The sequence below is a fragment of the Oncorhynchus mykiss genome, chromosome 20 (assembly GCF_013265735.2).
Source record: "Oncorhynchus mykiss isolate Arlee chromosome 20, USDA_OmykA_1.1, whole genome shotgun sequence".
Lineage (NCBI taxonomy): Eukaryota > Metazoa > Chordata > Actinopteri > Salmoniformes > Salmonidae > Oncorhynchus > Oncorhynchus mykiss.
The window spans coordinates 35,836,792-35,850,954 of record NC_048584.1 but is presented as its reverse complement, the minus strand read 5'-3'; the positions used below and the strand labels follow the sequence as shown (position 1 = coordinate 35,850,954).

The 14,163-nt window shown below is 46.6% G+C and overlaps 1 protein-coding gene across 2 annotated transcripts in view; it reads right to left on the bottom strand.

The window, feature by feature from the left end:
- LOC110499417 (CDP-diacylglycerol--glycerol-3-phosphate 3-phosphatidyltransferase, mitochondrial) overlaps positions 1-13,632 on the bottom strand; it is a 29,527-nt gene extending 15,895 nt beyond the window's left edge. For both annotated transcript variants that reach the window (XM_021576550.2, XM_021576551.2), the window contains exons 1-7: positions 13,477-13,632; positions 5,209-5,419; positions 4,864-5,038; positions 4,579-4,768; positions 4,282-4,460; positions 987-1,192; positions 476-767 (exon numbers count right to left, since the gene is read on the bottom strand). In XM_021576550.2, coding sequence (XP_021432225.2) covers positions 476-767; positions 987-1,192; positions 4,282-4,460; positions 4,579-4,768; positions 4,864-5,038; positions 5,209-5,419; positions 13,477-13,592 — 1,369 coding nt within the window. In that variant the 5' untranslated portion in view covers positions 13,593-13,632. The remainder of the gene's footprint in view (positions 1-475; positions 768-986; positions 1,193-4,281; positions 4,461-4,578; positions 4,769-4,863; positions 5,039-5,208; positions 5,420-13,476) is intronic.
- Positions 13,633-14,163: the final 531 nt, after the last annotated feature.

The following is a 14,163-nucleotide window of genomic DNA, read 5'->3' as shown; positions in this document are numbered from 1 at the left end:
GGGCAGAACGACAGATTTTTACCTTGTCAGCTCAGGGATTCGATCTAGCAACCTTTTAGTTACTGGTTCAACATTCTAACCACTATGCTACCTGCCTCCCCAACTTGACAAGGCATCATCTCTCAAGCAACACGTCTGGGTTAACAGATGGACAGAACAGCAGAGCCAGAGAACAGTACAACCGTCTGTCAGGTTGGAATTGGCCCCATGAGTGAGTCCCAAATGGCACCCAATTCCCCAATACCTATAGTGTACTACTTTTGACCAGGACCCATAGGGCTCTGTTAAACAAATGTAGCGCACAATATAGGTAATAGGGTGTCGTTTAGGATGCTCACTGTCTGACCATGGAACGTCACTACCAGTCACAACTCACAGCCAAACAGAACTAACCACAATAGAGTAGAACCATCCAGAATCAATCTAGGCTCTAAGGCCAAGGATTATATTGTGTGTGTGTGTGTGTGTGTCCCACCCTTGGCGTGGAAGGTCCAGTGTGCTCTGTGGTACTCGTGGAGGTGAACTCTCTCCTGCTGTCCCAGCTGACACACTTTGCTGTAGAACTGTCTGGCAATGTGGATGTAGGCCGCTGGAATCTCCCTGGCAATGCCCTTGGCGCCGAAAAACCCGTTGACCTCCGGGGAGGCGGTGAGGATCCGATAGTCGGCGCCCACCCCCAGAACCAGCGACATGTAGGCCCTTGTCAGGTTGAAATACCCCGACGTCAGAAACACAGTTGCACCGGGACCCGCATCTGTCAGCAAACGCTACAAGGAAATAAGATGCTCAGATGTAGTGTCCTCTCACTAAAACACCACATTTTTACATTTAAGTCAACATTTATAAATAAATACACACACACACACACACACACACACACACACATATATATATATAAAATAATAAACACATGCGATGGGAGTTATTTTGTTCAATATTAGTTGGTGAGGGTAGTGGTGTCCGTGTGTGTGTGTGTGTGTAACTACCTGTGTGATCTCCTCATCCACCTGTATTCCCAGAGGTTTCATCTGAACCAGAGGAAAAACCCAAGTGTCCTCCTTCCCTCCCCCTTCTTCACCCTTGCTCTCCCGCGTCAAACGTTCCGAGTTGGCGATGTCTTGGCGCATACGAGCAGTGTTCACCACCTCCATGATGTGTTGCCGGGCCGACGCCGAGAAATCATCCCGGTTACCTGGTGACAAAATAATGTAGGGATGTAAGAGAGGAAAACAGACCGACCTGGTTAAAACTAGAACCCTTAGTTGCTACATCCATTTTTGGACTTGTAAATGAATGATATATATACACACCAATGAATTCTTGAAGAATATAACTTAGAAATGCCTCATGAGCTTAGTGCAACGGTCACATCCCAATCGGAACCCAAAATATAAGCTTGTTTTTGTCCCATGTTCGTAAACAATATAAATGTAAACAATGTATAGCCTCAAAACGCAGTTAATACTATAAATGTTAGCATGGATGGTCAGTCCTTGCCTCCATAGCTCTGTCCATCCCTCAGCTTTTTAACCAAAGAGGCGAGGTGCCCGCTTTCTTATTTTTGCAATGAACAATTCTAGCTTTAACCACACAAACTCTATCTCCCCTCTCACACACACAGTATGTGGTGCAGTAGAGCAGGTGAGTGTGTAAAGTTAGTTCTGGGCATTACGGCTATGGGTCAATATCTGGACTACGCCGGCCGGCTGGCGCCACACACGGCCGTGACACACAGAGAGAGTCAGAGAGAGAGACAGACAGAGAGACAGCGAGAGATACCTGCAAGCCTCAGCATGAGTTCATTCTAAAGATGTGCTTTTACTGTAAAGTTTGCCCTCTTCCAGCAGGAGAACTTCATTCACTAATGATTAGAGTGTGTGCGCGCGCATCTTCCCTCTGTGTTTACCAGCAACTCCGTGACTTCACTGCTCTATTTCTGGTCTCTGTGACAACTGTGGTCCGGTTCTGCAGACATGATGTCATTTAGCACCAGACCCAACATCCTGACTGAATGTTCTCTGGTTACACACTCACACTATTTTTCTTTCTGTCCGTCTACCTCTCCTGACTCTCTCGCTCTTTCATTCACACACCAGTTCTCTGATTTCACTGTGTGTCTGAGCTGGAACAAGCTACACTTTCAACTAATCCGATTCCAAGGACCTTTCCAAGAACAACGCATTACACTACATTTACAACTTGCCAGCCAAGCTGAGCAAAGCGTTAAGCACCTAGGGACCGTGTGTGTGTTACCTCTGTAGATGTGTGTGTGTTACTTATGTGCTATGAACAGTACATTCTGAAAGTATTCAGACCCCTTCACCTTTTGTTACGTTAGCCTTATTCTAAAATGTATTAAATAAAAACCATTTACTCAATGCCCCATAATGACTAAGTGTGAACAGATTTTTAGAAATGTTTGGAGGTGTATTAAAAATAAGTATTCAGACCTTTTGCTATGAGACTCAAAATTGAGCTCAGGTGCATCCTGTTTGCATTGATCATCCTTGAGATGTTTCAACCTGTGGTAAATTCAATTGATTGGACATGATTTGGAAAGGCACACACCTGTCTATATAAGGTCCCACAGTTGACAGTGCATGTCAAAGCAAAAACCAGGCCATGAGGTCGAAGGACTTGCTCGTAGAGCTCAGAGACAGGATTGTGTCGAGGCACAGATCAGGGGAAGGGTACCAAGAACATTCTGCAGCATTGAAGGTCCAAGAACACAGTGGCCTTCATCATTCTGAAATCAAAGAAGTTTGGAACCACCAAGACTCTTCCTAGAGCTGGCCGCCCGGCCTAACGGAGCAATCGGGGGAGAAGGGCCTTGGTCAGGGAGGTGAGCAAGAACCCAATGATCACTCTGACAGAGCTCTAGAGTTCCTCTGTGGACATGGGAGAACCTTCCAGAAGGACAACCATCTCTGCAGAACTCCACCAATCAGACCTTTAATGGTAGCGTGGCCAGATGGAAGCCACTCCGCAGTAAAAGGCACATGACAGCCCATTTGGATGGACTTGACACCTAATGGACTCTCAGGCCATGAGAAAAAAGATGATCTGGTCTGATTAAACCAAGACTGAACACCTTGGCCTGAATGCCAAGTCTGGAGGAAACAAGGCACCACTCATCACCTGGCCAATACCATCCCTACGGTGAAGCATGGTGGTGGCAGCATCATGCTGTGGGGATGTTTTCCAGTGGCAGGGACTGAGGGACTAGTGAAGCATGGTGGTGGCAGTATCCCTACGGTGAAGAATGGTGGTGGCAGCATCACGCTGTGGGGATGTTTTCCAGTGGCAGGGACCGAGGGACTAGTCAGGATCGAGGGAAAGATGAAAGGAGCAAAGTACAGAGACATCCTTAATGAAAACCTGCTCCAGAGCGCTCAGGACCTCAGACTGGGGCGAAGGTTCACCTTCCAACAGGACAACAACCTTAGCACACAGCCAAGACAACGCAGGAGTGGCTTCGGAACAAGTCTCTGAGCTCGGATTTGAAGCCGATCGAACATCTCTGGAGAGACCTGAAAATAGTTGTTGTACGGGGAGCATCACTGCACCTGACGGAGAGGATCTGCAGAGAAGAATGGGAGAAACTCCCCAAATACATGAGTGCCAAGCTGGTAGCGTCATACCCAAGAAGACTCCAGGCTGTAATTGTAGCGTCATACCCAAGAAGACTCCAGGCTGTAATTGTAGCGTCATACCCAAGAAGACTCCAGGCTGTAATTGTAGCGTCATACCCAAGAAGACTCCAGGCTGTAATTGTAGCGTCATACCCAAGAAGACTCCAGGCTGTAATTGTAGCGTCATACCCAAGAAGACTTCAGGCTGTAATTGTAGCGTCATACCCAAGAAGACTCCAGGCTGTAATTGTAGCGTCATACCCAAGAAGACTCCAGGCTGTAATTGTAGCGTCATACCCAAGAAGACTCCAGGCTGTAATTGTAGCGTCATACCCAAGAAGACTCCAGGCTGTAATTGTAGCGTCATACCCAAGAAGACTCCAGGCTGTAATTGTAGCGTCATACCCAAGAAGACTCAGGCTGTAATCGCTGCCAAAGGTGCTTCAACAGGGTAGTAAAACATTTGCTAAAATCAAAAAAAAAAGCTGTTTTGATTTGTCATTATGGGATATTGTGTGTAAATTGAGAGAAAACAAAAAAACTATTTCAGAATAAGGCCGTAATGTAACAAAATATGGAAAAGGTGAAGGGGTCTGAATACTTCCCGAATGCACCGTATGTATTGGTGTGTTACACATGTGTTTTATACCTCTGTAGGGGTGCACCATGTTTTCCATCATGCTGACAGAGTTGTCAGGCTGTAGCTGTAATGACACGTCTCCCACGGCACCCACCAGATCAGAGAAGAAGTCTGCCACCTCCCAACAGTTCTCCAGGAGCACATAGCGGTCCTGTCTGTTGGTGAAGTACGAGTCACTCAGGTTGGCCCTACGGAGGGAGGGGTGGGAGAGACCGGTAAAAAGGCTGAGATACCAAGCAGCATCAACTGTATGAGAAAAACACCAACAACTACAACAATGGTGTGTGTGTGTGTGCGCGCGTGTACCCGCTGATGATGAGGTCATCGTCAAACAGGTAGGCTTTTATGTGCTGTACCCCGATGGTCTCGTTGAAGCGCTGTGGGACCAGGAGCCGGAGCAACCCTCTCAGATCAGGGGTATGGTACAGAGACACACGCATCTGACTGCTGTACTGCTGCAGCAACGGCAGCAACATGGTCCTAGAGTTAGTCTGACCTAGACACACAGAGACAGAGGGAGGTCACAGACACCCATTGAGCTTGGTAAGAGTTAAAACATTTTCCCTCTCACATACACAGAACCCCTCCTACCTCGTGAGCCGCGTGTGAAGTCTAATAGAATGGAGACCTGCAGGTCGGAGTTGTCAACCTCCCGTGAACGCTGCAGAGCTTCCTGCATACAGTCCACCAGGTCCTGTTCCAGGGGTCCTGTACCCAGATACAGAGAGGCCATCACCACTCTCCTCTTAGCCGTCTTTATTCGAGCCTGAACAGAAAAAACAAGAAATTACAGTTTGAATCCGGTATTACAGGACACAAACAAGGAGGCTTTACCCCCAAAAAAGTGATTTTCATCATTTTTGGTGGAATGTTTAGTACATCACATGACTTAGGGAAAGCTCCACACCCTCTCACTCACACACACACACACCGTACCTTCATTGCCTGGTAAAACTGGTCAGGGGAGGTGAGGATGTGGATGTGTGTGCCAGGCACCCTGAAGGCGGGCACATGTTCTGCCATCCAAAGGAAGCGGGCATGGAGGCCATCGGTGCCCTGAGCTCCAGTCGACCCGGGGGATCTGAAGAGAGGAAGGGGAGAGGAGTCGGCCTCTGCTAGGAGAGGGGCTAGGAGCAACAAAGATGACCTGGGGGGGGGGGCATGGAGAGGAAGAGAGAAAGGGATAGGGAAGAAGAATTACTTCCATGGAAGCCTACAGCTGGAGTGGTAATTGCCTCCTATAGATAAACAACAAATGGCAGCCGATGAATGGCATGACAACGGGCTTCAGGATCATGTCACTGCATCTGTGCATTCAAATTGCATTGATAAAATGCAATTGTTCGTTGTCTGTAGCTTATGCCTGCCCATAACATTACCCCACCATGGGACACTCTGTCCACTACGTTGACATCAGCAAACCGCTCGCCCACACAACGCCAGACACATTGTCTGCCATCTGTCCGGTACAGTTGATTAATCCGTGAAGAGCAGTGGCCATAGTGTGCCAGTAGCAATAGGTGAGCATTTGCCCACTGAAGTCAGTTACAACGTTGAACTGCAGTCAGCTCAAGACCCTGGTGAGGACGACAAGCAAGCCGATGAGCTTCCCTGAGATGGTTTCTAACAGTCGGTGCAGGAATTCTTTGGTTGTGCAAACCCAGTTTCGTCAGCTGTCTCAGACGATCCCCCGGGGAAGAAGCCGGATGTGGAGGTCCCGAGCTGGCATGGTTACAAGTGCTCTGCAGTTGGACGTACTGCCAAATTCCCTAAAACTATGTTGGAGGCGGCTTATGCTAGAGAAATGACATTTTTTGTTCAGTATACAAACATTTGCGACGCGTACAAAGCCATCCCCCGCCCCCACTTCGGCCAATCAGATCACATCTCTGTTCCTACAGCCTACAAGCAGCAACTCAAGGGAGGGAGCCATCAAAACAGAGAATAATAAAGTGATGGACAGAGGCAGATGCTGCAGTACTATTTTGAGAATATTCATTGGAATATGTTCAAAGATTCATCCCACCAGGACTCATCCATCAACATTGAGGAATATCAGTCACAGGCTTCATTAGGAAATGTGTTGATGATGTACCCACAATAACAATTGTCGTCAAGTTGCTATCATGCCGTGTTGTCTTAGGTCTCTTTATGTAGTGCGTTGCTCGTTGCGATGTGTGTTTTGTCCTATATTTTTAATCCCAGACCCCCCTCCCCACAGGAGGCCTTTTGCTAGGCAGTCATTGTAAATAAGAATTTGTTCTTAACTTTCCTAGTTAAATCAAAAATAAAAGTACCAAAACCCCTGGATGAACGTAGATATCCGTGCCATGCTGAGACTATATTGCAGCATTTATTGTCAGCACAACAAAACCCGATGACTCTGTGGCGCACGACGAGTATAAGACAAGCAGGTACCAGCTCGGAATCCATTAGGGACGCAAAAAAGATTGACAAATTGATGCCTGACAACTCAGACTCACGACGCATGTGGCAAGGACTACAACCGATCACAGACTACAAAGCCAAAACCAGCTGTGTGGTGCCCACGAAGCCTACCTCCCACACGAGGTAGGCTTCATGGGCTTTGAGACAGACAGAGCCATCCAGGAAGAGAATCGCTGCTCCAGACAACCAGGTGCTTTCGCTCACCAAAGCTGACGCGAGGAAAACTCTCAAAGAGTGAATACTCAAAGCCGCCGGCCCAGATGGCATCCCTGGCCGCGTCCTCAGTGTGTGCTGACCAGCTGGCAGGCGTCGTCTCTGACATTGTCAACCTGTCCCAGGCTGTAGTCGCCACCTGCTTCAAGGAGACGACCATCGTACCAATGGCCAAGAAAAACAAGGTGACATGCCCAAATGACTATCACCCTGTCGCGCTCACCCCGGTCATCATGAAGTGCTTCGAGAGGCTGATGAAGGCCCACATCAAGGCCAGCATGCTAGGCACCCTGGACCCACGCCAACAGATCCACGGAAGACGCCATTTCATCGCTATTAACACGGCTGTAACACATCTGGACAAGAGGAACACATGTGGGAATTCTGTTAGTTGACTACAGTTCAGATCAGCATTGAACACCATCGTTCGCTCCAAGCTTAGAGCCCTGGGTCTGGACACCATCCTCTGCAACTGGATCCTGGTCTTCCTGACGGGCAGACCACAGGCTGTGAGGATTGGCAACACCACCTCCTCCACATTGACTCTTAACACTGGGACCCACAGGGGTGTGTCCTCCCTGTTCGACCGAGTGGCTTTGCACGACACCAACTCCATTGTCAACTTTGCTGATGACACTACGTTTGTAAGACTGATAACCAACAACGACAAGTCAGCCTGTAGGGATGGAAGTGAACTGGCATTGCAGTGCCAGAACAACCTCTTACTCAACATCAGCAAAACAAAAGGAATTGATTGTTGAATTCAGGAAGCAGAGAAGGGAACATGCCCCGATCCACATCAACGGGACTGCAGTAGAGTCATCAGTTAAGTTCCTCAGCGACCACATCATTGAGGACTTGACATGGACCAACACCACCCCTTGTCAAGAGGGCACAACAGCATCTCTACTAGGGTTGCAAATGGTCAGACACTTTCAGGTAGTTTTCCATGGGAAGTTAAGCCTGGGAATTTTGCTTAAATGAATCAAAAAAGTTCTTATTACAGGGAAAAAATAATTAGTGGGATACACAAAAGGCAATTCTAGGTCTTGTGGCATATTCTGGTTAAACTATCCCCAATTCAATGGAATTGCAACCCTCTGCATGCACAGTGCTTTCTTCCATCACATGTACAGCTGATTCTCAAGATCTTGCACACTAATGAGATGCTATTGAGCCCACACTACTACACTATCTGAGCCAAGGACTACATGCTTTCTGGTAAGTTTTGAAACTGAAACAATGGATACACTCTACAAGAGAGGCAAGGAAAAGGTTAGGTATGTGAAGGGTCATCAAGTTATCGCAGCAATCTACCTCACCAAGAAAAGTGAAGAATAAGAGCACCACATTGAAGCTGCCCAGCAACACCCGTTGGGGTGGTGTTGTCATGTTTGAAGGTTTCCTGGAGGGGAGTCTTGCCAAGAAATGACCATATCAGTCAGTCGATATAGACAGCCCCATCAAGAGGATCCTTCTGGATGATGTATTTTGGGAGAGAGTGGTAAGCAGCCTGAAACCTACAGTAGCAATTGCACAGATTGAGGGAAACAATACCATCCTGTCTGATGTTCAGACTCTGCTTGTAAGAGAAGAAATCCGTACTGCCCTGCTCACTTCACTGTTGCTCCAAGCAGAGGAAACTGCAGTTCTCAAATACATCAATAAGCGTGAAGATTTCTACCTGAAGCCCATACACGCCACAGAGTACATGTTGGACCCAAAGTATGCTGGCAAGTGCATCCTGTCTGGTGCAGAGATCAACAAGGCCTATGGTGTAATCACTACCGTGTCTCAACAGGGCAAGGTTCTTGGCAGTCTGGCAAAGTACACTCCCAAGCAAGGGCTTTGGAATGGAGATGCAATATGGCAGTCGTGCCAACATCTCATCAGCCACCTGGTGGAAGGGACTTTGTGGATCCGAGGCTCTTTCCCCCCTCTTGCCTCCATCAACCTCCAAATCCCACCAACATCAGCCGCCTCAGAGCGCAACTGGTCCTTGTTTGGGAACACACACACCAAAGCACGCAACAGGCTGATCAATACAAGGGTTGAAAAATTGGTAGCCATCTGGGCAAATGAGGCTTTTTGAGCCTGACAACGAGCCATCCTCAACAAGGTTGGAAAGTGAGTGAAGATGAGGCTTCAAGGAGGTGGATATTGAGGAGGTCCAGGGAGAAGACATGGAAGCCTGAGAGGAAGACCGTCTAGAAACGAAAGCTTTTGTTGTCATTTTACAGATGTGTGTTTTAAACATTTTTGGGATTTGCGATGGATCATTGGGGATCATTCAATATTCCATTTATTTTGTTGTCCAGTGAAATCATCCCATGTGAAGAGTCAACTCATTTAATTAAAGTTCAAGTCGTAACTAAAGTTGTTTTTATTTCTATTGGAAGGATTTAATCATTTGTAAGTATGTCTACTTATGATGAGGTAAAAGGTTTATGTTTCTGTATGTCTACTTATGATAAGGTACAAGGTTTATGTTTGTCTCATATGATATGGTAAATATATCCAATGCAAAAAACATCTACATTTAAATGGTATTAATATTAATTTGAAAATATTTCCATTAATTCCCACAGAAAGTTTTCACCTCTGAATATTCCCCAAAACGTGCAACCCTAGTCTCTACATCCTAATGCAGCTGAAGAAATTTGGCATGCCACCCAGGGTCCTCTCCAAATACTACTGCATCAAGAGCATCCTGACTGGTTGCATCAGGACCTGGTACCAGACGTGCGCTATCCACGAGAGCAAGGCCCTCCAGTAAGTGGTAAAGACGGCCCAGTACGTCACTGGGACCGTGTTCCCACCCATCCAGGACATCTACTCAAAACGGTGCGTGAGGAAGGTCCGTAGCATCATCAAGGAACCCACACACCCCAGCCACACCTGTTCACTTACTTCCCATCAGGCAGATCGTGTCGGAGCATGAAGTCTGATAACTGTCTCAGAGACAGGTTTCTATCTACAAGCCATCAAAGTGCTGAACACTTGAACTGGAATGACCATCTGCTCTCATTCGCCGCATCATAGCGCACACACCAGAACTACTGCTACCAGTATCACATCCGGCCATGATTGGGAGTCCCATAGGGTGGTGCACAATTGGCCCAGCGTCGTCTGGGTTAGGCCGTCATTGTAAATAACAGTTTGTTCTTAACCGACTTACCTAGTTAAATAAAAAAACTGCGTGTCCCTTTATCTCATTGGACACATTCCTCTGCCCAGACGTTGCGGACGTATGCCAGATCTTATAAGGCCTGGATAGGCATTTTTAGTATCCTATCCACAGCATATAGCAATTTGCCAGTTGATGATGTGGCACTCAACCATAGGTTGATTCATGCAACATCTGAGCAAGGGAATGCGACCATTATGCTGTCAAACACACAAGTCTGGAGAGATGATCATCTTCCTCAAAAGTGAGCAACAAATTCTACTAGATGAAAAGCCGAAATTTGTATAACATTTGCATTTAAAAGTACTCGATTTTTGACATTTCAAATTCTATAAAAATGTTATATTTTCACATACCTAAAATGCATACTATTTAGAACACAAGTCTAGGTATTCGGACACATAGCCAATATGTACCGGAGACAGCGTAGTAAAGACAAGCCATTTCAGTTGTGAGAACATGGTTGCCTTGTGTATTTGTATGAGTCCTCGAGGGTGAATTCAGATCATTTACACAGTTTCTTATTACAACCAAGTCTACGGCAACACAATCCTCCCCTCTTCTACCTCGCAGTCAGGAGGCCATTGACAGACGTGTCTTTCATTTCCTATTAGGCATTAAACGGAAGAAAACAGATTGAAACATGGAGGGACTACTTGGAACTCAATTTCAACTTCAAAACGTTTTGCTACGGTGTGCCCTAATGAATATTACCCTGAATACATGCAAGCGTCTCCCTCCCCTCTGTAGCCTTTCCCATTCCTCTATCTCTTGGCTAAGTAAATGGAGCACTGACACTGTGTAGCCAAGCCTCTATGTGCCATGACCAATCTGTCTACAACCATTATATAGCCTAGCTAGTGTAGGTGATGATGATGGCCTCCTCAGGTCTTTCGGATGAAGATAAAGCGCAAAGTCGTAAGCTCACAGTCACTCTGGTAGCTACTAAAGATGTGAAACTGAGGCATGTGACTATACGCAGGTGTGGACAGACTGTCTGTCGTACAGACAGACGGCAGTTGTTGCAACTTCAGGTTTTCAGGAAACCACAAAAAAACCCAAGAGAGATTTCCTCATGCTGAGAATTTCTGAGCTAGTCTTACTCTACACACAGAGACTTGACAACACAAGGAAACGCAAATAGGAATTCACAGATGAAAGCAAGCCTAAATCAACCAGAAGCTTATGGAAGGGAAGACATACACTATATACACAAAAGTATGTGGACATCCCTTCAAATTAGTGGATGCAGCCATTTCAGCCACACCCGTTGCTGACAGGTGTATAAAATCAAGCACGCCGCCATGCAATCTCCATAGACAAACATTGGCAGTAGAATGGCCTTACTGAAGAGCTCAGTGACTTTAAAACATGGCACAGTCATAGGATGCCACCTTTCCAACAAGTCAGTTTGTTAAATTTATACCCTGGTCAACTGTAAGTGCTGTTATTGTGAAGTGGAAAAAACAATTGTCTGTCCTCAGTTGCAACACTCATTACAGAGTTTCAAACTGCCTCTGGAAGCAACGTCAGCATAAGAACTGTTCGGCGGGAGCTTCATGAAATGTTTCCAGGGCCGAGCAGCCGCACACTGGCCTGCACAGAGCTCTGACCTCAACCCCATGGAACACCTTTGGGATGAATTGGAACGCCGACTGTGAGCCAGGGTCAACGTCAGTGCCCGACCTCACGAATGCTCTTGAGGCTGAATGGAAGCAAGTCCCCGCAGTGATGTTCCAACCTCTAGTGGAAAGCCTTCCCAGAAGAGTAGAGGCTGTTACATCAGCAAAGGTGGGGCAACTCCATATTAATGCCCATCATTTTGGAATGAGATGTTGGATGAGCAGGTGTCCACATACCTTTGGTCATGTAGTGCATCTGGCTAGTTAGCTACATCTACAGATCATGTTCGAGATAAAACTGTTCTTTGGTTAGCGCAGTGCACGCTAAACAAGGTTGCCAGGTGCACGGTGTTTCCTCCGACACATTGGTGCGGCTGGCTTCCGGGTTGGAGGCGTGCTGTGTTAAGAAGCAGTGCGGCTTGGTTGGGTTGTGTATTGGCGGACGCATGACTTGCAACCTTCGTCTCTCCCGAGCCCGTACGGGTGTTGTAGCGATGAGACAAGATATTAGCTACTAAACAATTGGATACCATGAAATTGGGGAGAAAAAGGGGTCAAATTCAAAAATACATATATTTAAAAATAAAAATAGATGAAACTGTTCCGTCTCTACGGCCATTAGTCCCATCGCCTAGCTAGTCTACTTAGGTTATGGGGTTGAGGATAAAGCTCAAAGGTGTGTCCCAAATGGCCCCATATTCCCCCCTCGGTGAACTACTTGCCCTGGTCAAATGTAGTACAGTATATAGGGAATATGGGGCCATTTGGGAGACAGCTCTAGTCTGAATGAGGAGTAGACTGCCCAGGGTTGATCTCCCCCTTGTGGATGACATCCTCCAGACGAGTAGTCTGTGTATTGGTTGGACCACCAGAACGGTGCAGAACTCAGGGAGTTCAACCAAAACACAGACTACGTTGTGTCCCAAAGCTACCTCCAGAACCGACCTTGGCACTCCCAGTTAAGCCTAGACCAGAGACAGAGACAGACTCAGAACTCAGTGCGTGTGTGTGTGTGTCGCAATAACTCAGAGCTCAGTGTGTGTGTGTCGCTCTATGGTAGATAATAAAGATGTGAAACTGAGGCACGTGACTATATGCAGGTGTGGACAGACTGACTGGCAGACAGATATCTGGCAGTTGTTGCAACTTCAGGTTTTCAGGAAACCACAAAACGACCCGAGAGAGATTTCCTCATTCTGAGAATTTCTGAGTTACTGTTAACGTTACCCTACACAGAGACTTGACAACACATGAGGTGGAAATTTAAATTCACAAATAAAAGTACGCCTAAGCAACCGGAAGAAAATTCAAGGGGAGATAATGTTTTGCAACGCTTACATGTGCTGGCTGAACTTGCACGCTTATGTTTATTAGGTAACCTTCGCTATGACTACTATGACTATTATCAAATTACATTATTAAACTATTCGCAAGCAACAATCAGATTACAACAGAAAACATGTGGCAATATTATTTGACGCATGCTAGAACAATGACAACATAGTTTTTTTCCCCTACATTATGAAAGAACACGGAAACATTGTGTAAGTAAAGACTGGCTGCACGCATACATCTTTGCCACGACAAGTGGTTGGCTAGCCGAGTTGTTCTCATCGTGGAGTTGACATACCCAGCTAGAGGTTGTCATGTGAGCGCTGTCATTACGTCTGACAAAGAAAAACAGTGGTCTCTCCTTTTCTTCTCCACTTAAGTTCCACAACAGTCGTATCTTACCCTCTCCTCCGATCGCGTGTACGGAAGAATCGGTCTGATATTCGAGTGAAAACCCCAGCCAGGGCCGGCGTGGACACACAGTATCGCAGCCTCCTCCACGTTATGGGAGCCGCCATCTTTACAGCCGTTCTTCTTCTTCGGTGGGGTTTATCAGCGGTTGGCATCCAACGTTATGGTGCATTACCGCCACCTACTGTACTGGAGTGTGGGCCAGAGACACGGAGAAACTAAACCCTACCTGCCAGCCAAGTTGCTCTTAAAAAAATATAAATATTTGAGACTATATCTAAGGACGATCTACTCAATATAATCTTTAAACTAATCTATTGTATCCCCTTCTCCCTCATACTAGATCTCAGCCTCTCTCTTTCCCTCTGATACTGTAGCAATACATGCTCCACAGTCTCTGTTTCCTGGCAATAATCACACTTTCCTGTTGGATGCTTTCCTATCACATTTAAGGACTTATTCAACTGGCTGTGTCCCACCCTAAAAAAAAAAATTGCCTCCTCTCCTCTGTCCCTTCCTGCCGTCCTCTCCCCAACTTTCCTCTGTACTAGAAATAAATGCCTTCCCTTAGTTTCTCTCTTCCCCTGCTCCCGCCATCTCTGCACCATCGCTGTCCATATCAGGCTTTTTGCCTCTGCCTTGTTCATTGAAACCATAACCTCAACATCCCCACTTCTA